Raw genomic sequence first — 27,734 nt, 5'->3', positions numbered from 1 at the left:
TGCTGTTTGCACTGTAACAGCAGCCAAGTTTTTAAGAATATTGAGTTTTTACTTGTTTTGAAAAACACGATTGGATTTTCACACGTGATAGCCTTGAGTAGAAAAGAGGACTGCTTTTCTCCAGGGCTTAGAGGCTAGAGCAGGAGTTTCCAGTGGTTGTGGGGGAGGATTGTGAGGTGGTGGGACTTCTGAGAGAAAGACACTTCTCTACAACCAGGTGTGTCTGGGTTCTGGAGGGCAGCGCTGTGGTTGGTAGATGGCCTAGCCTTTGCCAGCATACCTTGGTGCTAAACAGCAAAGTCTTACAAATAAAGAGATGACTTAAAGCTCTGAATGCCAGTTGACTGAGTACAGTGGGTCCATTTTTCACTCTAGTGTGGTCTGTGACTGCAGCAGAGGCTGCACAAACAGAAGAGCTGTAAACATGACAGGTCTAGACAGTGTTCTGTAGCTAGTTCTATTCTTTCCTAGAGGACGAGGGAAGCCCACAAACTCTCCAAGGCATGCTCGTTCAGTCTGGAAAGGTTACTGCAGTGGTGCAGAGCTGCCCTCCAGTGATACCTCATGTCAGCACCTATTGGAGGGCTTCTCAGTAGCATGCCCCTACACACAGCCCCAGGAAACTCTGGCTCATCTAATTAGGTTGATTTGCTTGTTGCCAGTGTCCTGAGATGAAGAAATGTTTGTTCATGTCTCTCCAGCAGGTGGACATTCTGCTTCATGTGTCTGTTTACTGGCTGTATCAAAAACAAAGTTACAGCACATAAAGATCTTTGGTATTTAATAGTATATAAATCAAACCACTTTGATTGGATGCTTTGTTTTGAAAGTAGTTCTGCTTTGTGGTAACCAGTAGGTTGTGGGTAAACATGTTCTGATGTTTGGGTTTTCTACCCAGATAATCATAGCAGGATACATAAAGTCAAGAGACTGGTTACAGGATAGATGGAAGCAATTACACTAGAGGGTTATTATTACCCTTTTACGTTAATACTCTAAACTGGTCTGTCTAGTTAGGTAATTTCCCTGACAGGTATGATGGTACAAGCCTGTGATCCTGCACTCAGGAGCCTGCTAAAGAAGTTTGAGGCCAGCCTCAATTACAATAGGAATACAGGCCTGTCTCAGAACAAAACCTTTTTTCTTGCTTTTTTCGAGTAGTGCAATGTCCCAGTGGGCTGTGCTGAGCTGATGGCTTTCACTTGTGCTGGGATAAAGGCATGTGCTGTTACACTCAGTTCACCACCAGCCTCTCAGCGCCAACTCTAGTCAAGCAGGAAGAAGACAGTCATCCTGAAGAGATGACCTCTTCTGGCCAGGAAGTAGATAAGGCTAAGGAAATGGAAGTCAGCTCCCGCCTAGCAGACGATGACTTAGCTCGTGAACCCCAAAACAGCAGCCATTATTGGCTTTATCCACAGCCCGTTAGATCCTAGTCCTAGTCCTGGGTTTCCTTAGCAGTCAGTAACTTGTTGACCTTTATCCACAGACTTTACAAGTGGCCTTTATCCCTGTTTTAGGTTATAAATTCAAAAGCAGTAGGCTTTAAGAAAAAGTTTTTATGGGACTGGAGAGATGGCTCAGCGGTTAAGAGCACCAACTGTTCTTCCAGAGGTCCTGAGTTCAATTCCCAGCAACCACATGGTGGTTCACAACCATCTGTAATGGGATCTGATGCTCTTTTCTGGTGTGTCTGAGGACAACTACAGTGTACTCATATGAATAAAAGATATAAATCTTTTTTTAAAGTTTTTATTTCAAAAAAATCTAAGTTTTAACATGAATGCATAAATAAGGCATATTCTGGTTTAGACTGTTTACTGGCTCAGGTCTAGCTCTGTTCATATTAAGGTGTCTAGAAACTTCACCTATGAAGTTTGGCCTCTTGGGGAAGGGTTTTTACTGTACTGGAAGGAAGCCAACTGCAGTCGAGCTTTGAAGCGCTCGGCTTCCAGTTCCCGGAAGAAAGCATCGTCGTCATTCTGTGTTACCATGTGCTGCAGTTGCTCGATTTCCTTCTCCATCTTAGCTCTCAGCTCCCTCTTCACCTTGTGTAACATCTGAAAGAGAACCCAGTCAGTCTGAAGCTGCGACTCATATCCAGGCTCCTCTGTTCTCATCCTCTAACCCCCATTGGCCTGTTCCTAGCAGGTTCCTCCACAAAATTTAGTAATTTTATTGGCTCCCTTCCAAGACCAGAGCTGGCAATATTAGAATTGGGAGCAGAGAGGGATTCTCTTTGTGCTCTCTCCATGCTTTTCAAGTTATAATACTATTTTCTCTTTCCTTTTAGGAATAATTCCTAATTCCTGTCCTGTTTATTATTACCTGAGCCTGGAATTTCTGTCTTGCTTTGAGTTCCTGACGTTCCTGTGAGATGGCTTCTGCCAGCAATGAAAACTAGGGGAGAAAAAGAAACCAAATCTTTCATCACAATGCAATTATTAATACTCCATCTTAAATCAAAATGGAAATAGGGCAACACACACTGTACAGTTTTAAATACTGTCTTAAATTTGCTTTAGAAACAGTCTGGCCTGTTCCCTGCTGCAGAGCTCCGTGCTGTTTTGCATACTAGCCAGCACCGAGCTACGCCGCGCTGACAGGTGTTGGGATCGAGCCCACCTGGTCCTTATAGTAGTTTTCCATCGAGTCCAGCTCATTCTGGTGCTGTCTCTTTTCTTCATTGCGTTTCTCTTTGGCGTAGTCTCTCAGGTCTCGTAGTCTTTGTTTCTGAATTTGTAAACCTTCTTCAAACAGTTTCTTAAAGATCTGTTGGTTATTTAATCATAAGTCATATCGCATTCACAGAGGCTTTTCAAAATAACAGCTTTCCTCATTCACACACAAAAAATTAACTCTTAGTAGACTCAGAATTGTGTAACCCACGGTCAGCACTACTGTCCTCCTCCCTTCCTGTTCTGTGTCTGTTCTGAACACAGCCTTAACCCGGCACACTTCGGAGGTCAGATCCCATGCAGACAGCTGTCACTTTGTCACGCTACTGTGGGAATATAAATTTTTACACATTCTTAAACGGAGAGGCATGGATCCTTTTTAGCTGTTTTGGCTGTTATGTGGGTACACATACACACACACACAATTATCCCTATCCAGCATTCCAGTAACCTTCAGAGAAGTTCTGCCAGACATTACAAAAGCAATCAGACCACCCTACAAGCCCACCAGCCCTGCAAGAGTGTCCCATCCCCGTGGGTGTGAGTAGTGTTGGCTGTGATTTTCATTTGTACCTTCCTACTGATAAAAGGTGCTCAGCACCCTCTCGTGTACCAGTACTTTTTACTGCCCTCAGGAAAGATCTCTGAAGCATCTACGTATGTGAGACAGTGAGACAAGACGCAAACAAGCATTTCTGCTCCTCACTGAGCACTCAGTTGAAGGAGAGGGTCAGCATACATAAAACAACTGCTACAGGTCTTCCTTCATAAGGTGGAATTCTGGATAAAAGACTGCTGTTCACAGCGTGCATTTGTTACCTCTTAGGCAAGTTGCTTGACTTCCTAAAGCCATAGCAGTATCTTCCTTAATCCAGTTTAACTAAGATCAAATTTTAACTGTACAAATAAATTATGAGTAATTTGGGGGTTCTCAAATTTGGACTAGGCTAGGACAATCAGTGTATCTTTGGGAACGGCTCACAGCATGGTAATCCCTTGCATGTCCTTCTGCATCATGGCATCATGCAAGCACACCTTAATGTCTGCTGTCTGAGGTGCGCTCCCAAGCCCTTAGAGCAGCTGTGCTGCCGAGCGTGTGTAGGTCGGACCGTGCGGACTCGCCGGGGTGCACACTGGGCATCATGGATGTGAATCACCATAAGCACAATCTGATTGCATGTGGGACTTGGATTTGGATTTTGGATCCAAACTGAGGTAAGAGTTGTAGACAAAGAAACTAGTATAAAACACAATTCCCCTGAGCAGAGCTCGACAGATGGACGGGTACGCATACCATTTCTTCCCGGGTTCTCATCCTCAGCATTTTTGCACGTAACTGAACTCTGTAATCATCGTAGTATTTTCGGGCACGAACACTTTGATGATGGTGTTCTTTTATCTTTGATTGGGTCAACCTTTGTTTGTGAATTCGGTCCTTGAAGTCTTGCTAGGAGAGGGGAAGAAGGCAAACAGAAGGCCAGCTTGAGCATTCATTCTCCCCTCAGCTCCCCACCATGAATGATGTCACTGGCCCACACAGTTTCTTCAGCCTTTGCAGCTCTATCACCACAATCTGGAGAGCAGCACTGCTGGTCCCACTGTGCAGAGTAAACGGGGCCCTGAGTACTAATGAGCCAAGGTTCCATCTCCTGTCTTGTCAGGCCAGACATTCTTGACTCAGTGAAGAGCCACAGGCAATTTTGGAAATGGTTTTTTAGAAACTATTACAAATTAGTATTTCCATAACATAGCCCTATTTCCAACTAAGGATTTTTAAGTAACTTTGACAGACTGACTTCTGCCATTTCCTATAACTATATTAACTGGGGTAATAGGGTCTGAGACGACAACACTAAGCTCCTATTCCAGGCACCCACATGGGCTGTGGGGAGACAGATACGGGGTAAAATTTCAACTCTGCCTTTTGCTCACCAAAGAGAAAGCCAGGCAATTCACATTACATCTGAAAGCTTAGGTTTTCATCTCAGAAAATAACATCTCTAATTTGTTACTATAGAGCAGGGATTAAAAAGAGTTCCGAAGCCAATTGCTGGGTGTGTTTTTAGGTCTGTGTCCGTGTAGTGTGTGATACGTATTCTCCATCGGTTGAGTTAAAGCTCAGATACCCTCTCCCACAGGCTGCTTCGTTGGTACCAATAAAGAAAACTGTACTACTATTTGCTCTTGACATACCAGTCTCTTGTTGTGGTCATACTCCTTCTTGACAAGGGCAGTAAGGAGGTCATGCCTTCTCAGGGCTTCTTCTATCTTTTCGGGGAACACAGAGCAAGGATGTTAGTCATGCTGTTGAGGGACACGCACTCTGTGTGTATATTCACACGCTCATGCTTACTTCATCCTCAAGTCTCTTCTTGGATCGGTTCTCTCTCTGAGCTTCCCTTTTGAGCTGGTCAACCTGTGCCATCTGCTGCTTCCACATTTTGGTCAGTGTTGGGTCAGAAACATAGAGAAATGGAAGCTGTTCCAGCATCAGGGGCAGCAGACTGTGTTCATTTATTTTCACTGTGAGGAAATGAAAGATGCTGTTAATCTGACCAACCCTCTGAATTCTCATCCTCACCTGCCTACTAAACTAAGCTAAGCTCAGGGCTGTGGTGCTGGTCCTAATGGAGTGCACTTGCTAGTTCTGTATTCCTACTAGTGAGGGTGAAAAGCTGAAAGTTCCCACTGTAGTCCTGAGGAGCCCATCCACACTCCTTAGCAGTCTCAGGGCCTGCAGGCAGATGCTTCCTGTGTGTGAAAATGGACGCCACCTCAGCTTGCTTGCAGGCATATGGTTAGTCGAGAAAGGTCCCTGATGGGTAATGGTTGGGAGCCTGGCATTTCACCTGACCTTGTTTCCTTGCAACAAGGCTCTACCTCAGGAGGACCAACTGTCAGCATGGAGGGGCTGAGCAGGCCATCTGCTTGCTTGGAGCATCACTTGCCTTCTACCAGCTTTCCAAAAACAAATGGAGCAACCAACAAAAAAAGGGTGACTAGAATGAGTGGAGAGAGGCTTCAGTCAGAGCAGCAGAGTCCTGGCCATTCTTTTGACTATAGGACGACTGGTTTATAGTCTGGCTCTGGTTACAGAAACCCAGCCTATGGGAATAACACAAGAAGGGCTTTTTTGCCCAGAGGCTGCCTGCTGGCACCACGGACATCAGAGGCTCTTACTTGGAGATGTCTTGCTTGACTTCAGGAGACCACCTTTGAGACTTGGAGCTGCAGTTTTTCTGGAGTAAGTCTTCTGGACCTGACTCTGTTTTGAAGTTCCTTTAGAAGAGGCTTCTCTGTATGACTTTTCCTTAGAGGCAGATGAAAAGGACAGAGGAAAGAAAGGCGCTTTTATACAATCGTCTCAGACAACATACTGACAGAACAGCTGACTACCAACCACCTTCTCAATCTTTGTTTTTTCTCTCCTCCACAAACTGGCCTTTTCTCCAGCTTTAGTAGCCATAGTCCTATATCCTAGATACAACTGCTAGTGAAGTTTTTATGTGCTGGTTTCTTTGACAACCTTTTCTAAGTATTTTAAAAGAAACTCAAGCAATTCAAAGCATGCTCTTACATCTCCTGCACCTCTGCCCTGCTTTCGTTAGAGCATCAGCATTTCCCACTTCCAGTTTGGAAACCACTTGTTTTTGGTTGTTTTTCTGTTTATTTGAGACAGGGTCTATTTAGTCCTGGTTATCCTGGGACTCAATATATAGACCAGGCTGGACTCAAGCTATAGATATCCTCTGGCTTCTGCCTATCAAGTCCTGGGATTAAGGAAATGCACCACCACACCCAGATGGCAACCATGGTGCGGTGCAGAAAGCAAGGACTTGGGTTTCCACAATCAGTCACACAATGCATGGGATCCTGCCTCCTCTTCAACAACTAAATCTAATTTAACTCTTTGTGAACCAGTATGCAAGAACCTTTAAGGCTAAAGTTTAGGACTTAAACTTTAGTCCTCTTGTATGTGAGCTGGAGGAAATCTTGTATCATGAAATGAAGCCCTGCCTTCTCCTAAGAGCCAATGGCTATCCTTCTCACTCTTGGCTTTCATTGCAGATGGAGACTTTTACCCACTGTTTCCTCTTCCTCCTCCTCCCTTATCCCTCGAAGTCCAACGTTCTCTTGAACTTTCTTTTTCCTTAGTTCCCGTTCAAATGCTTCAGCTAATGCCTGCAGAGAATAAGGTCACACATATAACACCACTGTCAGGAACATTCCTCCAGATTCCAGTTCTAAAAATACCAAGTTCATTCACATTTTCCTAAGTTCCTTTCAGGCTGCTTCATAAAAACACATTGTGCTAGCAGACCCACAATTGGTATGTAAATGAAGCTGAAAGCAGTGGAAGTCACAGGCTGAGAATAACTGTCTGTGGGTGTGTTCCTCGGTCTCTCCCCACCTCATGGTCTGACACAGGGTCTCTGACTGAACTGGGGATCAGACTCACACTTGTGCTACCAGCCCTCGCCGCCTCCCTGGCCCCTGGGATATAACTGCTTTACGTCCTCTGAACTAACTCTAGTTTTCACCATTTGAAATACATTAGAAAAACCCATCATGCCAGGCAGGAGTAGTGCTCACCTTTAATCCCAGCACTCAGGAAGCAGAGGCAGGCAGATCTCTGAAACCTAGGCCAGCCTGGTTTTCAGATCAAGTTCAAGGACAGGGCTACAGAGAAAACCATCTCAAAACAAACTAACAACAACAAAAGATAAAAACACTACTACAGCAAACAAGTTTCCTAAACTAATGCATTTAAAATCTGTTCTATAAGACATTTCCCTGGTAATGATACCAGGTTTCTTGCCTGTGTGTATATCTGCGTACTGTGTGTCTGTCTGCCTGGTACCTGCGTAGACCACCGGAGGGTGCTGGGCCCACTGGAACTGCAGTTACAGACAGTTGTGAGCCACCATGAGTGCTGGGAATCAGCTGAGTCCTCTGGAAGAGCAGCGAGTGCTCTTAAAAGCTGAGCTCCCAGCCACCTCCTCTAATAAGTAACTGCCTCGTCCCATTGTATCTTTACTGATTTTCTTTACCTCTGACCTCTGTCTGAAAAGAGCAGGCCACACTGACCTCTTTTTCTTCATCCACTGGACACTAGCAGGTGATTTCCTGATGATTGCACAACTGTACCTTGTAAGGACGTGCACTATGTTTTACAATCCCTGTGAATGCACTTTAGACTTTTGGTCAGTGGTGTGTGTGTTGGCTGTAACGTCCAGCTGAGAGAAAGGGTGTCTGTCTGAAGCGGAACAGTCAAGGGATGGGTGTACCTTGGCTTGGAAATGGCGTGTGTCCGTCCCTTTAGATTTGTGCTGCTTTTTTCTCTCTTTCTCTAATTGTCTGTGTTTGTTCACTGAAGATGGAGACAGCGAATGGGACCTGTGAGGAGCCTTTCTGTAGGTAAAAAACCCTGCAACACAGAAAAGTCATTCACCATTAGTTCCTGACAGCCAGAAATGTTAAGCTGGGAGCTATTAAATCTTTAAAAAAAAAAAAAGGGTGGTGAGCTCCTGTGCTAAGTGTATCTTCCCTCACGTGCTGTACTGTGTGGTAGAAGGTAAACACTGAGTCCTCTCTACTGGGTAGTAATACTCATGCTATGCTAATGGGGCCACTGTGGATTCAGCTATACAACCGTTCAAATGAGTGAACTGGATCTTTAAATATCAATAAACATTTCCTAATAAGGTTAGTATGTTAAAGTTACAGTATACACACACACACACACACACACACACATATCATACATTTTAAAAAGAAAATAATGCATATTTAAATAAGTAAAACATAAGCTGTAACATACAAAAATTTCAGTAAGAAACAATACTAGGGCTGGAGAGCTGGCTCAGTGGTTAAGGGCACTGACTGCTCTTTCAGAGGATCCTGAGTTCAATTCCCAGCAACCACATGGTGGCTCACAACCATCTGTAATGGGATTCAATGCCCTCTTCTGGTGTGTCTGAAGACAGCTAAATAAGTAAATCTTAAAAAAAAAAAATACTAATTTGAGTTTGCTATTATTTTTTATCGTTCTATAAAGTGAAGATTAGCACATGGAACTCCCTGAAAAGTTGTCATAGGCGCCTCATTCTAGGCCTGTCTGGGTTTGTACCTGGCCTAGGCTTCCTTGGTCCACACTCCATGACGCTGTCACTGTGCTGCGATAGCATCTCCTCGTCCCCACTGTGCGCCTCTTCATCTCTAGCTGCGTCATCTTTACCTTCAGTCTCATCTGTTGCTCCATCACCCAGTGCACTTTTTAACATCTATGGAGAAATCCTTTCACTGTCTGTCCTTGACTTCAGCAGAAGTCTAGTGTACACAGTGGAGAGCAGGCCTTCTAAAGTTCTTTGGAGAGACTTAGGTGTGTATCCTACACGCCAACAGCGTTACTTCATTTACTTTATGTAATGAGATTGGATTTCTCTGTGCCAACCAAGCAGGCCTGGAACTCACGATGTTCCTACCTCTGTGTCCTCAGTGCTGGGAGAAGAGCACAGTGACAGCCAGCTTTGTATTTAATATTTACAGCATGGGTAGACACACTTGATCTCAGAGGCAGGAGAATCATAGCAAGTCCAAGGCCAGCCTGGCCTACGTAGGAAGTTCTAGACCATCTAGTGAAGCTCGGACCTCACTTTTGTTTTGTTTGTCTTTTGAGCAATCAATGCTATAGACACACTCAACCTCAATAAATTTTCCAGAAAGTCACACAGACTTAATGTAGTCATTCAATGTAGTTTACCTCACTATGAGATTCCATTCACCAGTCTTTGGGAACAAAGGTGTATAGATGTAACTAAAAATAAATGGCTTAATAGAATTACATTAGGTGATTCCATTTTTATCAGGACTTGATCAAATTTAGATAAATCTATGCCATGTTTGGTTATATAAGGAAGGCAGGGTGTCATTGTTTATGTCCTTCCTGCTTGACTTGTGAAACGTGTTTGGTTTTGAGGGGGGATTGCTCTATGTGGCCCGGGCTGTCCTGGAACTCAATCTGAAGACCAGGCTTGCCTTGAATTCAAAAGATCTGCCTGTCTCCCAAGTACTGGGATTACAAAGCATCCTCTACTACCACCAACCTGACTTGTGGAACTTTTTAATGGAGCCCAGAACACAACTTATCTCCTAACACCGAAGCCTAGAATTCATTTTCTGCTGGAAGAGCAGTACCTTCCCCTGAAGGGCTAACCACAGAAAATCTCAACCAAGATGAAAAGACAAGCCTTGCCCAGTCTAGTTCAGAGAGCCGCTGAGAGAGTTTCTCCGACACAGCATGCAGTTCTTGTTCGGTTAACCGCTTCCTGGCCTTCTGAAGGAAAGGTGGACCCTCTGAGGGGGTCACAGCTCTGTTTTCATATCTATAAGAAAGTGGTCATATGGTGATTAACTTGACAAATATACACTACTTATTCAAAATGACTAATGAACACTTTAATAAATATTTCATTATGGCTCCCAAAAGCTAAAAATGATTTGATATTCTTTATTTTTAAAAACGTTATTGGGGAGAATGACTTGCCACAAGTTACCTTTACATGGATTCCAGGGATCCTTGCCAAGTTACCAGGCTTGGGCAGCAAGTACTTTACCATAAGTGATCTTACCAGATCCTTCACTTTTCAGATCCCTTTACAACAGACTGTAAGCACTGAAACCCACAGCAACATTACCTTTCTCCTTTAGAAAGCTTCCTTGTCCTGGGGCTTTCAGTCTGAGTCAGACATGTTTCCTGATCATCATCTTTAGAGAAGGTGGAAGTTAAGAAAACATCATCTGGTTCCTATAAACAGAGAAAAAAAGTTGTTTGAGAAATCAATGAGATGGTTCAGGCAGTGAAGTGCTTGGCACACAGTATGGGGCCTGAGTTCAGTCTCTAGCACCAAGAAGCCAACAGAAACTGTCCAGAAACACTCTGGGACGAAGCCCTTCGAAACAGAGATGCTTAAAATTTCTAATAGCTTATTTCTTAACTTTAGAGGGACCCACCTAGAAAATACTTTGGTTTTTTTTCCCCGTTTGGAGATTGGGTGTCATAGCTGGCCCTACACAGACCCCTCAAGCACTGGAAGAAGGATGCTTGTTACCATACCCAGGCTTTTTTTTAAAAAACTGGATATTCTCTGTATCTATATTTCAGATGTTATCCCCTTTCCCCCAGTCCCATCCCTCCTTGCCCTCCCATTGCCTCCATGAAGGTGCTCCCTCTCCACCTCAACGCTTTGGCATTCCCCTACACTGGGAAAACAAGCCTTCGCTGGACCAAAGTCCTCTCCTCTCGTTGATACCCAGGCTTTATACTCCCATTTTTTGCAAACCTTTTTAAAGTAAAATGTGTGTCTCCCATTCACCATCACCCAAGGGAAGAAACAGCATGTTACCAGAACCTCAGGATTCATCCCATCAACCCCCAAGTCTCAGATAAAGCTAAGTTTCCTAGCCCCATCCTTCCTCCTCCCTGAGCAGAAGCAAGTGTAGACACAAAGAGCACACAGGGCTAGTTCTCTTTGTACTTTTCCTGCAGTGTTGGCCTCTCCCTCCCCTTCTGTGAGCCAGACTCTGTGTCTCTACTTAGCCCAGGCTGGCCTAGAGCTCACTATGTACGCCCCAGTGGTCTTAAACTAACAGACCTAGTTTATGTACCCCTGAACACTGTGACCATATATACCCCTGAACACTGTGATCATATATACCCCCTGAACACTGTGATCATATATACCCCCTGAACACTGTGATCATATATACCCCTGAACACTGTGACCATATATACCCCCTGAACACTGTGATCATATATACCCCTGAACACTGTGACCATATATACCCCTGAACACTGTAATCATATATACCCCCTGAACACTGTGACCATATATACCCCCTGAACACTGTGATCATATATACCCCTGAACACTGTGACCATATATACTCCCTGAACACTGTGACCAAAGGTGTGCGACCCCACACCCAGCATGGCGATTTGCATTTCTTCATAATGAGGTCATTCCTTATAGCTCTACCTCAGCACACATGTCTGTGTTTTCCAGAAAGTTTAGGGACAAGATGACAACATGAAAAAAAATTTTTTAAGCAAAGAAGAAACAAATAGGCCAAGTTATATTAAGTCCTTTTATGCAAAATAGTGAGACTAAGTGATTGTTCGTTTCTTTATAATTTGTAAGTATTTAATTAGGAATATGCAGCTTAGGGCCAGACATTTACACTTGAGTTTAAATTCTGATTCTACAATTGCAGTATAGCTTCTAACAAGGCATTGACTTCTCTGGATTAGCTTTCCCTCAGGATTCAGTATCTACTCCACAACTGACTGAGAATTAATTATCCAACACCTATAGAGCACCTAGAACTGTGCTTGCCAAAGACCAACCGTCCTGTATGTGCTGGTTCCAGTCTTCCTTGAGCGATTCTCATCCCTGTCTGACTAGAATAAGAGGATACAAGGAGATACAAGGTTCAACTTTTTTTTCTTTTAATTTAAAAAGTATTTTACTGCTGGAAGGTGGTGGTGTCTACTGTTAATCTCAGCACTGTGGAGGCAGTGGCAAGTGGATCTCTGAGTTTGGGGCCAGCCTGGTCTATAGAATGAATTCTAAGACAGTCAAGGCTACACAAATTCCATCTTGACAAATCAAAATAAGTTACTTATTTAGTTTATTATTTTTACTTAGTTTATTATTTTGTTTATACAAGTGCTTTGCTATTGTGTATGACTATACACACATATCTTTACACAGAAGAGGGTGTCTGATCCCCCGAGACTCAAGTTAACAGAAGTTGTAAGTTGCCACATGGGTGCTTGGAATCAAATCTGGGTCCCCTGGAAGAGAAACCAGTGCTCTTAACCACTGACCCATCTCTCCAACATTAACTTGTTTTAAAGACAGGGTTTCTTATAGCTGAGGATGAATGCAGTTTTCTAATCTTCTTGCCTCTGCACCCTGAGGATTGGGTTTACAAAAGGTTGGGGATTTGTGTATTATTGGTGAGCATTCTATCAATTAAGATACATATCCAGTCTACTGAGGTAAATTTTAAGTTGGATGCAACATTATTCCCAGCACTGGAGAGGCTGAAATGGGCAGATCTCTATGAGTTGAATGAAGGCCAGCGTAATCTACAACACAAGTTCCTGGCTGGCTGGCCAGGACTACACACACAGGAAGATCATGTCTCAAAAAAACGAGTAAGATACTTTGATTATTTATTTGAATTGTTTGTTTAATTTATATTTATTTAGTTTACATTTGTTTTCTGTTTATGAATGAGAGCAAGGGTCTCAGTGTATATCCCACTTGGCCTCAAATTCCCAATGACCTCATCTTAGCTTCCAGAGTGCTATGATTTTGAGTATGTGTCACTGTGCCTGGCTCAGGCTTTGATTAATATACCTGACAACCATTCCAGCAGAGGCCTCTGAAGCCCCACATGGGCTTCTGGGCTGGGGGTACAGATCAGTTGGATTGTGTATGCTCAGCATATTTATTCAAGGCTCTAGGTTCAATCACCAGCAGCAAAAATAACTATATGAGCTTCTAACCAATTATAAGAAAACCTTTCCACTTACCACAGAAGGTGCCGTGTGCTCTCCAGAAGTCAGTGTAGACAAGTAGTGACTTGACCAGAGGTATTCTTTGCCTATGGGACAAGGTGCTCTAGGCTCAGAAGGATGGTAGGGAGGATGTAAAGGAATGGCAGCTCGGATCGGCTCGCCTAGTTTCCTGGCACTTGGAACCATGCTCATAGGAGGAGTTTCGGCTGCTAAGAGAAATTCAAGTGGGTCTTACAATGGAATTCCTGAAAACGAATGGTTTTACAAACACGCACATACAAGCATATTCACACATGCTAGGGGAATTCATGTGTGAAGCACAGAAGATAGAGCCCAGGCCTCATGTGCTCTTCCACTGAGCTATAGCCCCAGACCACAAATGACTATATAAATATATAGTTTTGGTTTCACTCTGTATTTCAGGCCGTCCTGAAACTTTGCACATCAATCCACCTGCCTCAGCTTCCCAAGTGCTGGAATTATACTATCAGCCACCAGGCTCAGTTTAGGAATTGTGGTAGTTTGAATTTTCATGGCCCAAAGAGTGGCACTATTTGGAGGTGTGGCCTTGCTGGAGTAGGTGTGGCCTTGCTGGAGTAGGTGTGGCCTTGCTGGAGTAGGTGTGGCCTTGCTGGAGTAGGTGTGGCCTTTTTGGAGTAAGTGTTTCACTGTGGGCACGGGGGCTTTAAGGCCCTTGTCCTAGCTGCTTAGAAGCCAGTCTTCTCCTAGCAGCCTTCAGATGAAAAAGTAGAATTCTCAGCTCCTCCTGCACCATGCCCGCCTGGATGCTGCCATGCTCCCCCCTTGATGATAATGGACTGAACCTCTGAACCTGTAAGCCCAGGCCCAATCAAATGTTGTCTTATAAGAGTTCCCTTGGTCATGATGTCTGTTCACAGCATAAAACTCCAACTAAGACAGGAATATATTTTTAATTTCATTAAAACAGGCTGGCAAGATGGTTCAGCAGGTAAAGGTACTTGCTGCCAATCCAGACGGTCTGAGTTCAACCCCCAAGACCTACAGTAGAGAGAGACACCTAACTTGTGCCAGCTGCCCTCTGACCTACATATGGGCACTGCAACATGTATACACACAGTGCTGCAGGTTGTATGAAGAACCAAAATCCCAGCACAACTCACCTTCTTCACAGCTTGGCCCATTCTTGGGGAGAAAACCTGACGAGCCAGGGTCCAACATTTCCTCAGGTGGCTTAATGCCTGAAGTCGAGGCTTTTCTAGACCATAAGTCCATAGAATTTTTAGCACCTTAGAAAGAGATTATTAAAGCTAAAGTTGGTTAAATATATTAGAAGCTAAGAGGAATAACATGTTCAACGAATATAATATCCCAAATGCTCATGATACCAATTACCTATAACAACTGTGCTGTAGTAAGGGGCAATGCTCCACAGCCTAAATGCAGTCTTGGTCAGTGTTGTGTACTTTGCTTTAGGAAAACAGGTGCCAGAGATGCAGAAATGCTGTTTCAAACTGGGTTGTGGCCAGTGCCATTACCTAAAACAGGGTTTGGGACCGAAGCCCAAATCATGTCTGTGAGGATGTATGACTATTATCTGATATATTCAGAAAAATTATCATAGTACCCCGGCAACTCCCTACCTTTTTATGTTTCATTCATTTTTGTGCATAGGATACCATGGTGGCCATATGAAGGTCCGAGGATAACTCAGGAGTTCTGCCCTGCTGTATGGGTCCTTGGATTAGAAGTAGGGTGGTCAGACTTGGTGGGAAGGTGCCTTTAGTGGATGAGCCATTTGACTGACCCAGGCTGAAACTTACCACTTACAGATGTCAGTCCTCACAGTGTCAGGTTTTGCAGTTACACATTTTTCCTGGCACAACCCATCCTGCACTTCAGCCCTTCCCTCCTGTCTTTGGTCTGCTGCTGGAATGTAAGACTTCCCTCCAATCAGAGTGTGAACGCTGACAGAGACTATAGAGATGGCTTAGTCCATGTGTCTCATTTCATACCAATAAAAATCGAACTCAAAAGAGGGCCTTGTCCAAAGTCACAAAGCCAATAGTTATGGAATGAAGCCTCTTGATTCTCAGTTTATTGTGCCTATTTCCACAATAGCCTTTCATTGTTCCATCCAAAAACATCCTTATTGTGGCCTTGAATTTTGCCAGGTTTTTAGACTAAAATAAACCAGTTTTACTGTCCATTTTACAGTCCGTCCTCACACACAGGCTGAGCACCGTAAAGGTGGCTCTGTGGCTTCTCATTTCCCATTGTATCACTAGTGCCCAGATGGGCAAGTGCAACCTGTCTCCTTTTCTAGAGCTCAGAGTTTACCTGAGAGACTGTAATTTTCCATGCTGTGTATGAATGCTGTTACAGAAATACAGAGAAGGCACGGCACAGGTAAGGAGGCTGGGCGCTGGAACATGAGCTTGCCAGTAATAGATGGGGCAATGTGCTGGCTGAGGAGTTCCAACTGAGAGCAGGGGTGGAACCGGGTAGAAGAGCTGGATGAGGACCCAATGGGAGCACAACGGGAGTCTGAAAGCACTCTGTCTATAAGCAATAGACTGGACACAGGCCTGAAGCATACTCCCAGGGACACGAACTTTGTTAGTACCCACCATGAACAAAGTGAATGAGCTAGTTCAGAAAATTAAATACTCCGAGGGGTAACCAAGCTCAAGGCTGCATCAATATTTTGTACGTCATTTGTCTAACAGATTAGATGACAGCTCTGCATGCACTGACTTGCTTTCATTTACCTGTCTTAATTAGGGTTTTACTGCTGTGAACAGACACCATGACTAAGGCAAGTCTTATAAAGGACAACATTTAATTGGGGCTGGCTTATAGGTTCAGAGGTTTAGTCCATCATCATCAAGGTGGGGGCAGGGCAGCATTTAGATAGGCATGGTGCAGGCAGAGCTGAGAGTTCTACATCTTCATCTGAAGGCTGCTAGTGGACTGACTTCCAGGTCCAGAATGCTAGGACAAAGCCCACACCCACAGTGCCACACCTACTCCAACAGGCCACACAACTCCAACAGGGCCACACCCTCTAAAAGTGCCACTCCCTGTGCCGGGCATATACAAACCATCACACCTACATACAGCCCTTGCTTCTCACACAGCTAGAATGTCAGATAGCTGTTCATATATTAGTGGGCAATGGTGATATTCTGTGACGTCATTGAGAATGCGTAACTGAAGCTCTATTTATCTTACCTTAAATTGTATGAGTCTATATTTTTGTACTTATATGTTAAATGACAGTTGATATTTAAGGTTTGTCTACTCACCGTTACTTCTCAGGGAAAAGGTATGTGCAGTGTCTCCAAGCCTAATAATCTCTCCTGTGGATTCAGCTTCGTCTTCATCCCAGGTGGGGCCCAAAGTCTCAGATGATAAGGAACACCTGAAAAAGGTCTCACTCTCTATGGCCTGGTTTGACTACAGAGAGAGCTAGTCAAACAGGGGCTTACAGGTATTCAGGCTGCTCATTCTTAGGTGCATAAAGACCAAGGCTTTGGTGTAACCCAGTAGTTCAGCACTTGCCTATCATCCTTAAAGCCCTTGGTTTATGCCAGCACAGAAAGGGAGTGGGGTGGGGACATGAAAGGAAAATTTCCTTTTGCTGTTTTTCCATTTGGTTTTGACTGCTACATGCAAGGTGGAAACAGCTTCATGTGTCAAGAATTAAAAAACAGCAAACCTGGGGGCTGGGGAGATGGTTCAAAAGTGAGCACTGACTGCTCTTCCAGAGGTCCTGAGTTCAATTCCCAGCAACCACATGGTGGCTCACAACCATCTGTAATGAGATCTGATACCCTCTTCTGGCCTGCAGACTTACATGCAGGCAAAACAGTATATATTTTACACAATAAATCTTTTTAATAAATAAATAAATAAAAACCTCAATGAGTCTAAGACTTTCATAGCAAATATTCTTAAAGGCTGAAGATAGAGTTAGTGGAGTACTAGTATCTATCTCTCTTTCCTTCCTTCCTTCCTTCCTTCCTTCCTTCCTTCCTTCCTTCCTTCCTTCAGGGTTTCTCTGTGTAGCCCTCCCTGTCCTGAAACTCACTCTGTTGACCAGGCTGGCCTCAAACTCAGAAATCTCCCTGCCTCTGTCTCCTAAGTACTGGGATCAAAGGTGCATACCTTTGATCTGTGAGTTCCAGGCTAGCCAAAGCTACATGGTGAAACCCTGCACAGACAAATAGATAAGGAAAAGATTTAAATGTTGGTGTGTTACCACATGTCTTTAATCCCAACAGCTGAAAGGCAAAGGCAAGAAAACTGGAAATTCAAGGCAGCCAGGGGCACTTAGGAACATCAACAGTCTAGTGTGAAAAGGGAGTGAAAGCAGAGATGGGAAGACAGGGGATTCAAGGGCTCAGAGGGCAGATGTTGGCTGAACGTGGATGAGACCCTTGTGTTTGACCCAATACCACCATAAAGAAAAGGAAAAAGAACAAAGCATCAGCAGTAAAGACTAAACTGCTAACAGAAGCTAATGGCATTTACCTCTGAACACTCAAGCTCATCTCTCTAAAGATCTTTCAAACATTTCTAGGCCAGGCAGCAGTGGTGCAGACCTTTAGTCCCAGCACTTGGGAGGCAGAGGCAAGGTTATTTCTGAGTTCAAGGCCAGCCTGGTCTACAGAGGGAGTTAACAGGACAGCAAAGGCTAGGAACCCATCCCTCAAGCACCCCCTAGAAAGCATTTCTGTAACATTCTGTGTCCAGCTAAGTTGTACTCAGTTACACACTGAGTTCGAGGCCAGCCCAGGCTACATAAGACCTGTCTCAATTAGAAAAGTTGATGATCAAGGGAAAATTAAAAATCAATAGGTAGTTAACATTGAGAATTAGCTTTAAATTATTAGAATATAGTTCAATGTTCTAAAAAGTCCCTCAGAAGGTATAAAATGTTCACATTAGCTTTTGGAGGACATTGGAGTATGCTGGACTTAATCTCTCTTAGTGAAAAGCATAACTTGTCTGATGAAATTCAAGTATTGCACACTACCTCATAAAAGAAACTTTTCTCCATGATGACTTGGAGCCCTTCATACTTTCTAGCTCTTCCACAGGTTCTTCTCCACGAGAGTCTTTACAACACTGTTCAGTTTCACCTGTTTAAAAGATAAATATGATGGCTAAGTTGATACCCAGTCTGTCCTGAGCCAGTGTGATGACGAAGAAGCAAACCAACCACACCTGCAAGTGAGCCCCCGGAAAACAAGAGACAGTCACAGGCTCTCAGGCACTGGTTCATGATTTCCCTGTGTCTGCACACTGGGGGATGGGGAAGGCGGCGGGATACCTGTACAGGACCCAAGTGTGGAGGTCAGGGGACAGCTTCGGGGAGTTGTTTCCCTCCTTCTCTGTGGGTTCTGGGAATGGATTCAGGTTGTCAAGCTTATGAGGCAAATGCTTTTATTCACCAAGGCTCTTGCAGTCCCATCAGCACAAAAGCATGATTGTGCCAACATACCTCAGGTTCCAAGACAACCATGCCTTACACTAGAAGACCACACCATGGCTTAGATAAAAATCTCCAGCTTTTACTATTCACTGTCATCAGTGTCAGGATGAATCCAGGAGACAGGAGGCCTCTACCACCAGATCTCTCTCACCTCTGTATTCTGCATGTTCCCTGTGGAAGCATTCAGCCCACTTCTGTCTGCCTGCACATTCCCAGAGGGGTGTTTCAGGACCATTGTTGACACTCCTGTGCACTTGTTCTTCCCTAACTACTCCCACTTCACAACCTTCAGAAAATACAGGCTGAGAGCTAGGTGTAACGGGGCACACCTATAATCATGGGCAGACCAAGGACTATCAGGAGCTGAAGGCCAGCACTGGCCATTCAAGGCTCTGCCTCAAAGAACAAAGAACAAAAGCTTAGAGAACGTTGGCAATACAGCAAGAAGTAGAACCAAGTACTACTGATCTTCAGTGGTTAACAATAATGCTAGGTCCCAGGTGGAAGCTGCCCTATACAGATCATGTGATTAATGACAATAGACATTTGTTTCCTGTTACTGTTAACTGGAACTTTGAAGAATACGATCAGCTCCAGGTAAAAGTAACAAATAAATACACTTTGGAACTGTAGAAGTGAAAATCGAACCTTAGAAATTGTCTAAGGTGTTTTCACAGAGAGGGGCTCAACTCCACAACTCAACTCACTACAAACTTCCCCTGGGAATATTTGTATTTCCATTATTACACACTCACATGAAATTCTCAGTTCTCTCCTGCTCCCTCCATCCCTGCAGTGGGATGAGTAAGAATGGCCCCAGAGACTCATATAGCCGAATGCTTAGTCACCACTGAGCGGTGCTATTTGAAAGGATTAGAAGGATAAAGAGATGTGTTCTTGGGGGGGGGGGGGGGCTGGAGAGATGGCTCAGTGGTTAAGAGCATTGACTGCTCTTCCAGAGGTCCTGAGTTCAATTCCCAGCAACCACATGGTGGCTCACAACCATCTGTAATGGGATCTGATGCCCTCTTCTGGTGTGTCTGAAGACAGCTACAGTGTACTCATAAAATAAATAAAAATAAACAGATCTTTAAAAAATATACTTGTTTAAAAGAAAGAGAGAGAGAGAAAGACAGAGATGTGGCCTTGTTGGAGAAAGTGTCACTAGAGGTGGCCTTAAGGTTTCAGAAGTTCATGCCAAGCCTAGAATCAGTGTCTGCCTGTCTGTCTGTCTGTCTGTCTGTCTGTCTCTCTCTCTGCTTATGGATGAGGATGTAGCTCTCAGCTACATCTCCAGTACCTCCTGCTGCCATGGTAATAACAGAATAAGCTTCTCTAAAGCAAGTCCCTAGTTAAATGCTTTCGTTTGTAAGAGTTTCTGTGGTCATGGTATCTCTTCACAGCAACAGAGTAGTTATTAAGAAAAGTCCTCACTGCCCTCATCCCTACTCCCTTCGATCAAGCATTAAATTGTAAAAGTGCTTCCAACATTTGCCTCACACTCAGAGACCGCCCTGCCACTACTTCCAAGTGATGGGACTAAAGGTGGGCCATGCCTGACTACTCTTACCATTTAACTTATCTCAATCTCTTTACTTAAGAGTTTCTACCTCTAACCTTGTTACTTTTTAGAAAAGAAAAAAAAAAAAAAAAAAAGACCACAGTGGGTCAAGGTACCTCCTGCCAAACCTGCCAACCAGAATTTGGTCCTTGAGACCCACATGGTGGGAGAAGAGAACCCACTGCACTGTGGTAAAGATGCCCATACACATATGCACCTGTACATATGTGAAAAATAAGTAAAAAAGGATGTGGTGAAAACAATTGAAAAAGATACAGCACACTCAAGTACCTCCTGTTAGCCCTGGGTCAGTGAGCTCCACCTGCCATTCACTTTCAGCATTCTTCCCAACTCCTTTTCTGTTTTACACATTTAGAGCGCTTTCCCTGATTAAGTACAGGATTCTTTGAAACAGAAAACATGACACGCAGCTCTCAACTTCCTGAAGTACACGAGTAGCATTTCACAGGATTCAAATCCCTGAAATAAAGGCACTTCCGGCGTGCCACCCCTTTCCAGGCTCCAACAGCTTTTCACCTTGTTAGCCACTGAAAAGGAGAGTAGGACCCTCTAGCCAGACTAGAACACTGCCTGCAAGGGCCACTCAGGTCTCACTGGAGCAGCTGCAGAATGTGGAAGGATGAATGGATCCAGGCATTTTGTTTTAACATGTATTAGAATTCATGTTTATTACTATTTCTCCTAAAACTTTCTGTTTAATTTTGCAGGTTATGCACTATTCTACCCAATGTCAACAGAATAGTTTACTCTTAAATTGTTAAGCAACAGCTTCTTGCAGGATGTGGTGGTACATGCCTGTAATCCCAGCACTAGGGCAGAGGCAGGTGGATCTCTGCGACCAGCCTGGTCTACAGAGTGAGTTCCAGGAGAGCCAGGACTACACAAAGACACTCTGTCACAACAAAATTAAGTTTAAGATTAGTTTGGATTACATAAAACCCTGTTTATCCAGCTCTCACATACACACAAAAAAAATATAACTTCCTTTTCCATAATTACTTCCTTAGGGTAAGTTCCTAGACACAGAATTTATCAAAGGTGAAAAAAATGAATTTAAGCATGACAGTAATTTCTTCACTAAAAAAATTGGGTTACTTAAAGAGTAACATTGTAAACATTCAGGCTGTCATAAAATGCCAATTGAGGTCAGAACCAATGATGTACCAGATTCTCCCCGCTGATGCCTCAGTGACATCCACTCTTAACATGTGATGGCAGGTCTGACAGGAAATCTGGAACAAGAGATTTTGTGTAATAGGACAATAAATAATTCAGCTAGAAACATAACTTTCTGTTATTGATTGGTTGTAATTTAAGAGCCACATCCAAGTTGGCTAAGAGTATAATGGGAGTCTAGGATAGAGTTTCTAACCACTGAGAACAGAAAGAACTAGAACTTTACCCTTACATGCACCAGCTGTTTTGTATTAGAGATTCTGAGCTGGCTGTCCAAATTTAAACTTACTTTTGTTGTGAGACGATTCACTGACGTGTTCTGTCAGATACTCCAGCAATCCATCAAATATTTCTAGGAGATTCTTGATAGATTCCTTATCCCCTTTCACTATGTTTTCTCCTGAACACAGAAGACACAGACTTTAAGACATATAATGAAGAAACCGGAAGGCTTCATAAACCTTGATATGAATATATATGGGTGTTGTTTGGGAACACAGGTATAAACTAACCAAGGAAAAGTAATAATAAACTACCAAAAACATCCATTTCCTGTTGTCTGATTGTATCTGAAGAAACAAGGGGTAGGGGAACCTGAGTGTGTTATTTAATCACTGGCTGGCATGGTCCTTTTTCTAGCAGTTGAGTAAGTGTCCCCAAGGAACATCCTCTGGGAGAGCCCCACCAAAACAGGAAAGAGCAGGAACTTTAGAGTAGCTACTCAAAGAGTGGTAGGACTGAGACTCCTGCTTCTCCAGGCTAGCTGGGAAAAGTTACAGCAAGACAAAATGAACAACTATTTACTTTGTAAAGGTCAAACCATTTTTTTCCTTTCTTGAGATAGGATCCCAAGTATCTCAAACTGGCCTCAAACTTTCTATGCAGTAAGGGGTGACCATAAATCCTTCCTCCTCTTCCTCCACCTCCTAAGTGCTGGAATTTCAGTCATGTATCAGCAGCATACCTGGTTTAAGATGGTACTGGAGAGCAAAGGCCTGCTTCCTGCATGCTAGGCAAGCACTCTCCCCATTGATTTATGCCTCTAGCTCTCAGAAGTTAATCTTTGGAAAGGCTCTAGCACATTACCTGGCCATAAGAGACCACAGATAAGCGTCAGGTTGGAATGCTGAATAGAGGTGGGCTGGTAAAACATGTATGCTTGGTTTGTTTACTATCACCTAAAACGGACTCTATTAAGTCGGAACTTATCTTCCTGTACAGTCTGCCCTTGGGAAAATCATGCCTATCATTCCAAAAAAATACAGCAAAAGCAGACTTGAAACCTTGTCTTTGAGAATCCAGCCCATCCACTTTAACCATGACATAAAACAAACCTCTGCTGCTGGTAAAAACAGACTGGCGTTTGACAGGCTTTTTAATTTTTAAAATAACACACCAGGAACCATGTTTTCAAGTGCTGTGTTTTTCTGGCTTAAAATATGTAATTGTGTCCCAGGGGCACACTCAGACTTCTTGGTTTCCAGGACGGGGAGCACAAGATACCAACCAGCCAACCAGCGACTGATGTCAGTAGAGTGTAGGGCTCTGTGGTGGGAGACAGTGCTTTAAAGGAGTGGATAAGAGCTGCTCTGCGGTCAGCCTGAAGAGGTAAGCAGACCTTCAACTTTTCACTGCTGTGCTATCAGGGCAGCTCTATACTAAAGACCCTTACAAACAGGTGTTTTTATAACTTTGCTCTGGGACGTTTAGTGAGCACAAATACCAAGCCATTCACAGCAACGTGGATCTACAACCCCCACACTAGAGAATGGGATAGGAGGACTGCTAGGAGTTTGAGGCCAGCCTGGGCTAATTAGTTAGACCAGGCTACAATTTGGGAATCTGGCTTTAAAAGAAAGAAAGAAAAGAAAGAAAAAGGAAGAGCAAGCAACCTGGATGTGGTCACGCACAGCCTTAATCTCAGCAGTAGGGAGGCAACTGGATCTCTGTGCTATGTATTGTCACCAGAAAGACAGCTTTTCCTACTGAAGTATACACTGGAGATTGTTTTCTGTATTGTGAAAATTGTATATTAAGAGTATCCTCAGGTCGGAGAGGTGGCTCTGTGGTTAGCAGCACTGGCTGCTCTTCCAGAGTATCCAGGTTCAATTCCCAGCAACCACAGGCAGCTCACAGCTGTTCATAATCCAGTTCCACATGACCTGATGTCCTCACACAAACACACAGGCAAAACACCAATGTACATTTATAAATCAACAGTAATTTAATTAGTCCCTAACTGTGGACATTTAGGTGTCTCTTTAGCTACAATATTCAGCATGATGCTTTAAAAGAAGCATGGTGGCTCATACCTTTTTGGGGGGTGGAGGGGCAGATTTTTTTCAACACGGGGTTTCTCTGTGTAGCACTCAGGCAATCTGAGTTCTAGGCCAGCCTGGTCTACAGAGGGAGTTCCAGGACAGCCAAGGCTACACAGAGAAACCCTGTCTCAAGGAAAAAAAAAAAAAACAAAAAAAAACAAGCAACACATACAACACATCATTTCCAACTCCATGTTCAGTTTTCCACGGCTCTCATGGTGTCATGGTGGCCTAACACATTGATTGTTGTGGCTCAGTCTTACGGTTCTCTGCTTGGACTTGACTAAACAGCACCTCAGATTCTAACATTTAATAAAACATGTCATTATCTGATGGGTAAATATATACTAACCTGTTATATGAGACAGGCTGACCTGAAGGTAATCCAAAGCTAGTGAATCAATTACTGCTTGCACATTGTGAGCGTCATCTTCTTGATTCCTGGGAATAACTATGAGGTCTGTGGGGTGGGAGGGAAAGTCACACTGTTTTAGATCTTTGAGGAGCCAAGTTTTGAAATATAAATACATAAATTTATATTTGTCGTAAATAATCTGTGGCTAAGTTTCTGACTAAACTCTACTGCTATAAAAGCAACTCAAACAAACAAACAAAAAAGAACTTAAGGAGCCTAAGTACTGTGCACTAGAGTCTGTTGATTTGAACTTGTTTTTTCAACACTCTATATATATTAGTGAGATTTTTTTTCACTCACTGTATATTTATAGAAGCACCATGAAAAGAAATAAAGAGATCCTTATAATCAAGGCAATAAGATGGTCTAATAATAAAAAAAAGGATGTGCCTGATGACATATGTCTATAATCTCAGCACCAGAGGGGCTGTGATAGTATTATGAGTTTGCAACTATACTTGTCAATAAAACAATACCTGTCTCTAAAACTTAACAATCAAAAAGATACTTAACTCCCTAACTATGATTTACTTTCCTTGACAAAGTAAAGCAAAAAACTAAATCCCAAATCAGCTAGACATGGTGACACATGCCTTTAATTCCAGCACTCAGATGGCAAAGTATAGCCTGGTCCACATAGCAAGTTCTAGGCCAACTGAGGCTACACAGTGATACTGTCTCAAGAATCAAGAGCACCAGACCACAGCAGGTACTCAAGTTGGCCTCTTCAATGCCATTACAAGCATCTTCTGGGAATCGCTGGCATAAAAGCGAAAAGAGACATGAGAGAATGTGGAAGCAAGCCACGTCTCTCTCTGGTTGTGAATGTGGGCCCTGTGTGAGTGGTATATGCCTTTGATCCTGGTGTTCTGGAGGCAGAGGCAGGTAGATTCTCTTGAATTCAAGTCTGGTCTACAGAGTGAGTTCCAGGATAGCCAGGGATATATAGTGAGAAAGACCTTGTCTTAAGTATTAACAACAAAAAGATGAGCTCTAGACGGTTGAAACTAATATCAAGCTACCACAACTCCAGGCCACACCATTATTCTAGAAAACGTGGAGGACACTCATTCAAGCTAATGGTGGGCAGGTCAGAGGATATGCATTTTATAGTAACTCATGTTTATCAGTTAGAGCCAAAGGAAGGAACAGTAAGGATAAGGAGTCTGTGACATTTAATAGAGTAAATATGCAAATCATCTGGCACCTAAAAGAAAATAAGCAGTCACAGTAAAATCACATTTATTGGCACTTTTCATTTACTCGATCTGTGGACCAGGCTGGCCTTATCTCTGTGGAGACATCTAACTCCCTTCTAGCTCCCCAGTGCTGGGATTCAAAGCATGCATCACTACAGCATGAGTTAGCCGTCTTCCTGGTAAATTAGGTTAACCAAATACAAACAGCACTTTTTTTTCTTTTTTGGAAACAAGGTCTATGTAACTCTAGAATTCACTATGTAGACCAGCCCAGCCAACACACCCCACTGTAATGTTAATTCTTATCTATAATCAGCAGTTAAATAAGTTCCAACAAATTTCTAAGACCCATTCAAATTTAGAATCCTAAAGGTAGTAACAGAAAGGCATGAATGAACTGTATGAGATTGAATTAAATGGGAATTAACTCAAATAACTGCCAAACTATTTAATCATGGCTAGTGTTATGAAGTCCATAATGTACTCATTAAAGCAACTTGTGCTGTATCTGAATAGAAATAAGATGTTGAAAGGGAAACAAAATTCTATATCAAAAGAAACCTGTGACCTGCATAAAATTATTCTCACTTTTCAGTACCCTTACCTGGTACCTTTTCTCCCAAAATGGATTGATAAAGGGCAATAAAAACATTAGCATCACAGTCTTGAAGTTCGTGTATCCTCAGGTGTATGTGACATTTAAAAAGAAGGTTATTGGCAATTGTTACCCATTCTGTTGGGGAAGAAGCAGGGGAGAGTCTTCAGTAGCAATAAAGTCATACGTACATTTAAAAACCACTGCTGCACAAGAATATAGATTGATAACTGTAGGACTTCATCATGAAATTTCAAAGATTCAACCAGGCAAGTTTTCAAAAGATGCATTTAATTTTGGGGATGATTTCCAGTGCTAGCTAGCTCCTATACAGTCAAAACTATTCTGCCAACCCAACTCCTACTCTTGCAACCTAAAACCCTATTTACCAGTACTTTTATACTCACATGGGGGTTTTTAGTTGCAATAGATGTATAGGTAAACAGGAATATCCTAAGACAGCTGTAATGACAATCTAAAAGTTGCTAGAAACTAATGGAGGTGGCGCTGAATTCCCAATAGTTTTAGACAGGTTTTTACCCAATTATCTTGTGTAAGTTATGATCTCTCAGGTGCCCAAACAAGTGATTAATTTAGGCTGTTAGGAACTTGAATAATGACAACACCGACACTAATGCTTTTGTTAGTTTTCCTTTTTATTATGTTTGATGTACACTAATGCTTTTGTTAGTTTTCTTTTTTATTACGTTTGATGTATACGAAGGTAAAAATGAAAGAAAAAAAGACCAACTCTCTAAGCTCTAAATTAGCACATTAGTAATACTAATCAAACTCCCAGTAGTTCTTTTCCAAAACAGCTCTTGCCCTCCCCTAGATGGTGCAGGACTGAAGGTTTCATCAACAATTCTGAAAGCTTCAAACACCTGTATCCTGAAATGACTGGGCATTAGAAAGTATTTTATTACTGGCCACATTTCCAGTATGGACAGACCTTTTCTGAGACAACATTTTGAATATGTCATGCCCATTATGCCCTCCTCCGGATGCCCTTTTCGCACAACTGACCAAGCCATGACAACCATTTTGTATGCTGTCTTGGAAAGAAAGAGGAAAGCGTCCTAGACAACCGAATCAACTGGCTTTTCAAAGGCAGTACTAGACAAAGCCAGTTACTCTAGAGGACATCAAAAGATCATGAGTGCTGTCTCAAAGGGGAAAAAAAATCAATATAAAGATAGGTTCCGCCTTAGTACACACAAAGCTAGGGGATGGAGAGACAGTCTGTGGCTAGATATCCCACAGAAATTCGGATCCTAGAAGGATCCTGACTGCTCTGTAAAAGAGGATTCGGGTGTCCCAGCCTGGTCAAAGAGCTCCTGTCTCATTCCAAGTCTCAGTTCCACGCCTGGAAACCGCAAGAGGCTGCGACCCTAAATTCAGAGACCCCCTGCGACTGCCAACTAGTGTCCGACAGTCACGAGCTTCTCCAGCAGCCCAGACACGGTTCAGATTCAGCCCGAGGCCTGCAGAAAGCTGCAGTACAAAAAAAACCACTAGGGCTCCAGGCCGAGACTCACCAGCCTCTGAGCTGGCCATAGTGCCAAGAGAGATCGCGGACAGACTCCAAGACGAGAGCGCGGGCGACGGTGTCCTGGAGGGGTCGAACTCGGTAGAGCCTAAGGGAGTAGGAGGGGGTAAAAACCAGAGAGCGGAGAAGGAGGGGTGGAAGAGGGAGGGACG

The 27,734-nt window shown here is 43.3% G+C and overlaps 2 protein-coding genes across 2 annotated transcripts in view; one reads left to right on the top strand and one right to left on the bottom strand.

Moving 5' to 3' along the window:
- The window catches only part of SMURF2 (SMAD specific E3 ubiquitin protein ligase 2), a 98,655-nt gene extending 96,226 nt beyond the window's left edge, over positions 1 to 2,429 (top strand). The window contains exon 19 of the mRNA XM_080923525.1: positions 2,294 to 2,429. Within this exon, the coding sequence (XP_080779651.1) occupies positions 2,294 to 2,306 (13 nt within the window). The 3' untranslated portion in view covers positions 2,307 to 2,429. The remainder of the gene's footprint in view (positions 1 to 2,293) is intronic.
- On the bottom strand, positions 1,815 to 27,664 carry CEP95 (centrosomal protein 95). The gene is made up of 20 exons (XM_080923528.1): positions 27,572 to 27,664; positions 26,043 to 26,171; positions 24,177 to 24,284; positions 21,793 to 21,903; positions 18,287 to 18,392; positions 16,554 to 16,669; positions 14,409 to 14,534; positions 13,282 to 13,475; positions 10,376 to 10,485; positions 9,934 to 10,063; positions 8,809 to 8,962; positions 7,967 to 8,106; positions 6,765 to 6,860; positions 5,859 to 5,988; positions 5,032 to 5,201; positions 4,872 to 4,946; positions 3,973 to 4,125; positions 2,626 to 2,772; positions 2,329 to 2,400; positions 1,815 to 2,060 (listed from the first exon to the last, which is right to left on the bottom strand). Exons 1-20 carry the CDS (start codon positions 27,588 to 27,590, stop codon positions 1,869 to 1,871), a joined length of 2,478 nt encoding a protein of 825 aa, XP_080779654.1. The 5' UTR covers positions 27,591 to 27,664; the 3' UTR covers positions 1,815 to 1,868.
- Positions 27,665 to 27,734: the final 70 nt, after the last annotated feature.

Source organism: Micromys minutus, assembly GCF_963924665.1.
Source record: "Micromys minutus genome assembly, chromosome: 10".
In the NCBI taxonomy this organism is placed as follows: Eukaryota; Metazoa; Chordata; class Mammalia; order Rodentia; family Muridae; genus Micromys; species Micromys minutus.
This window is presented reverse-complemented; position numbering and strand designations above follow the sequence as displayed.

Coding starts and splice junctions, on each gene's coding strand:
- CEP95 (XM_080923528.1), bottom strand. Junction 5,202..5,858: donor GTCAAGCAAGACATCTCCAA/GTAAGAGCCTCT, acceptor ATTTCCTCACAG/TGAAAATAAATGAACACAGT. Junction 2,401..2,625: donor AAAACTACTATAAGGACCAG/GTGGGCTCGATC, acceptor TTTCTCCCCTAG/TTTTCATTGCTGGCAGAAGC.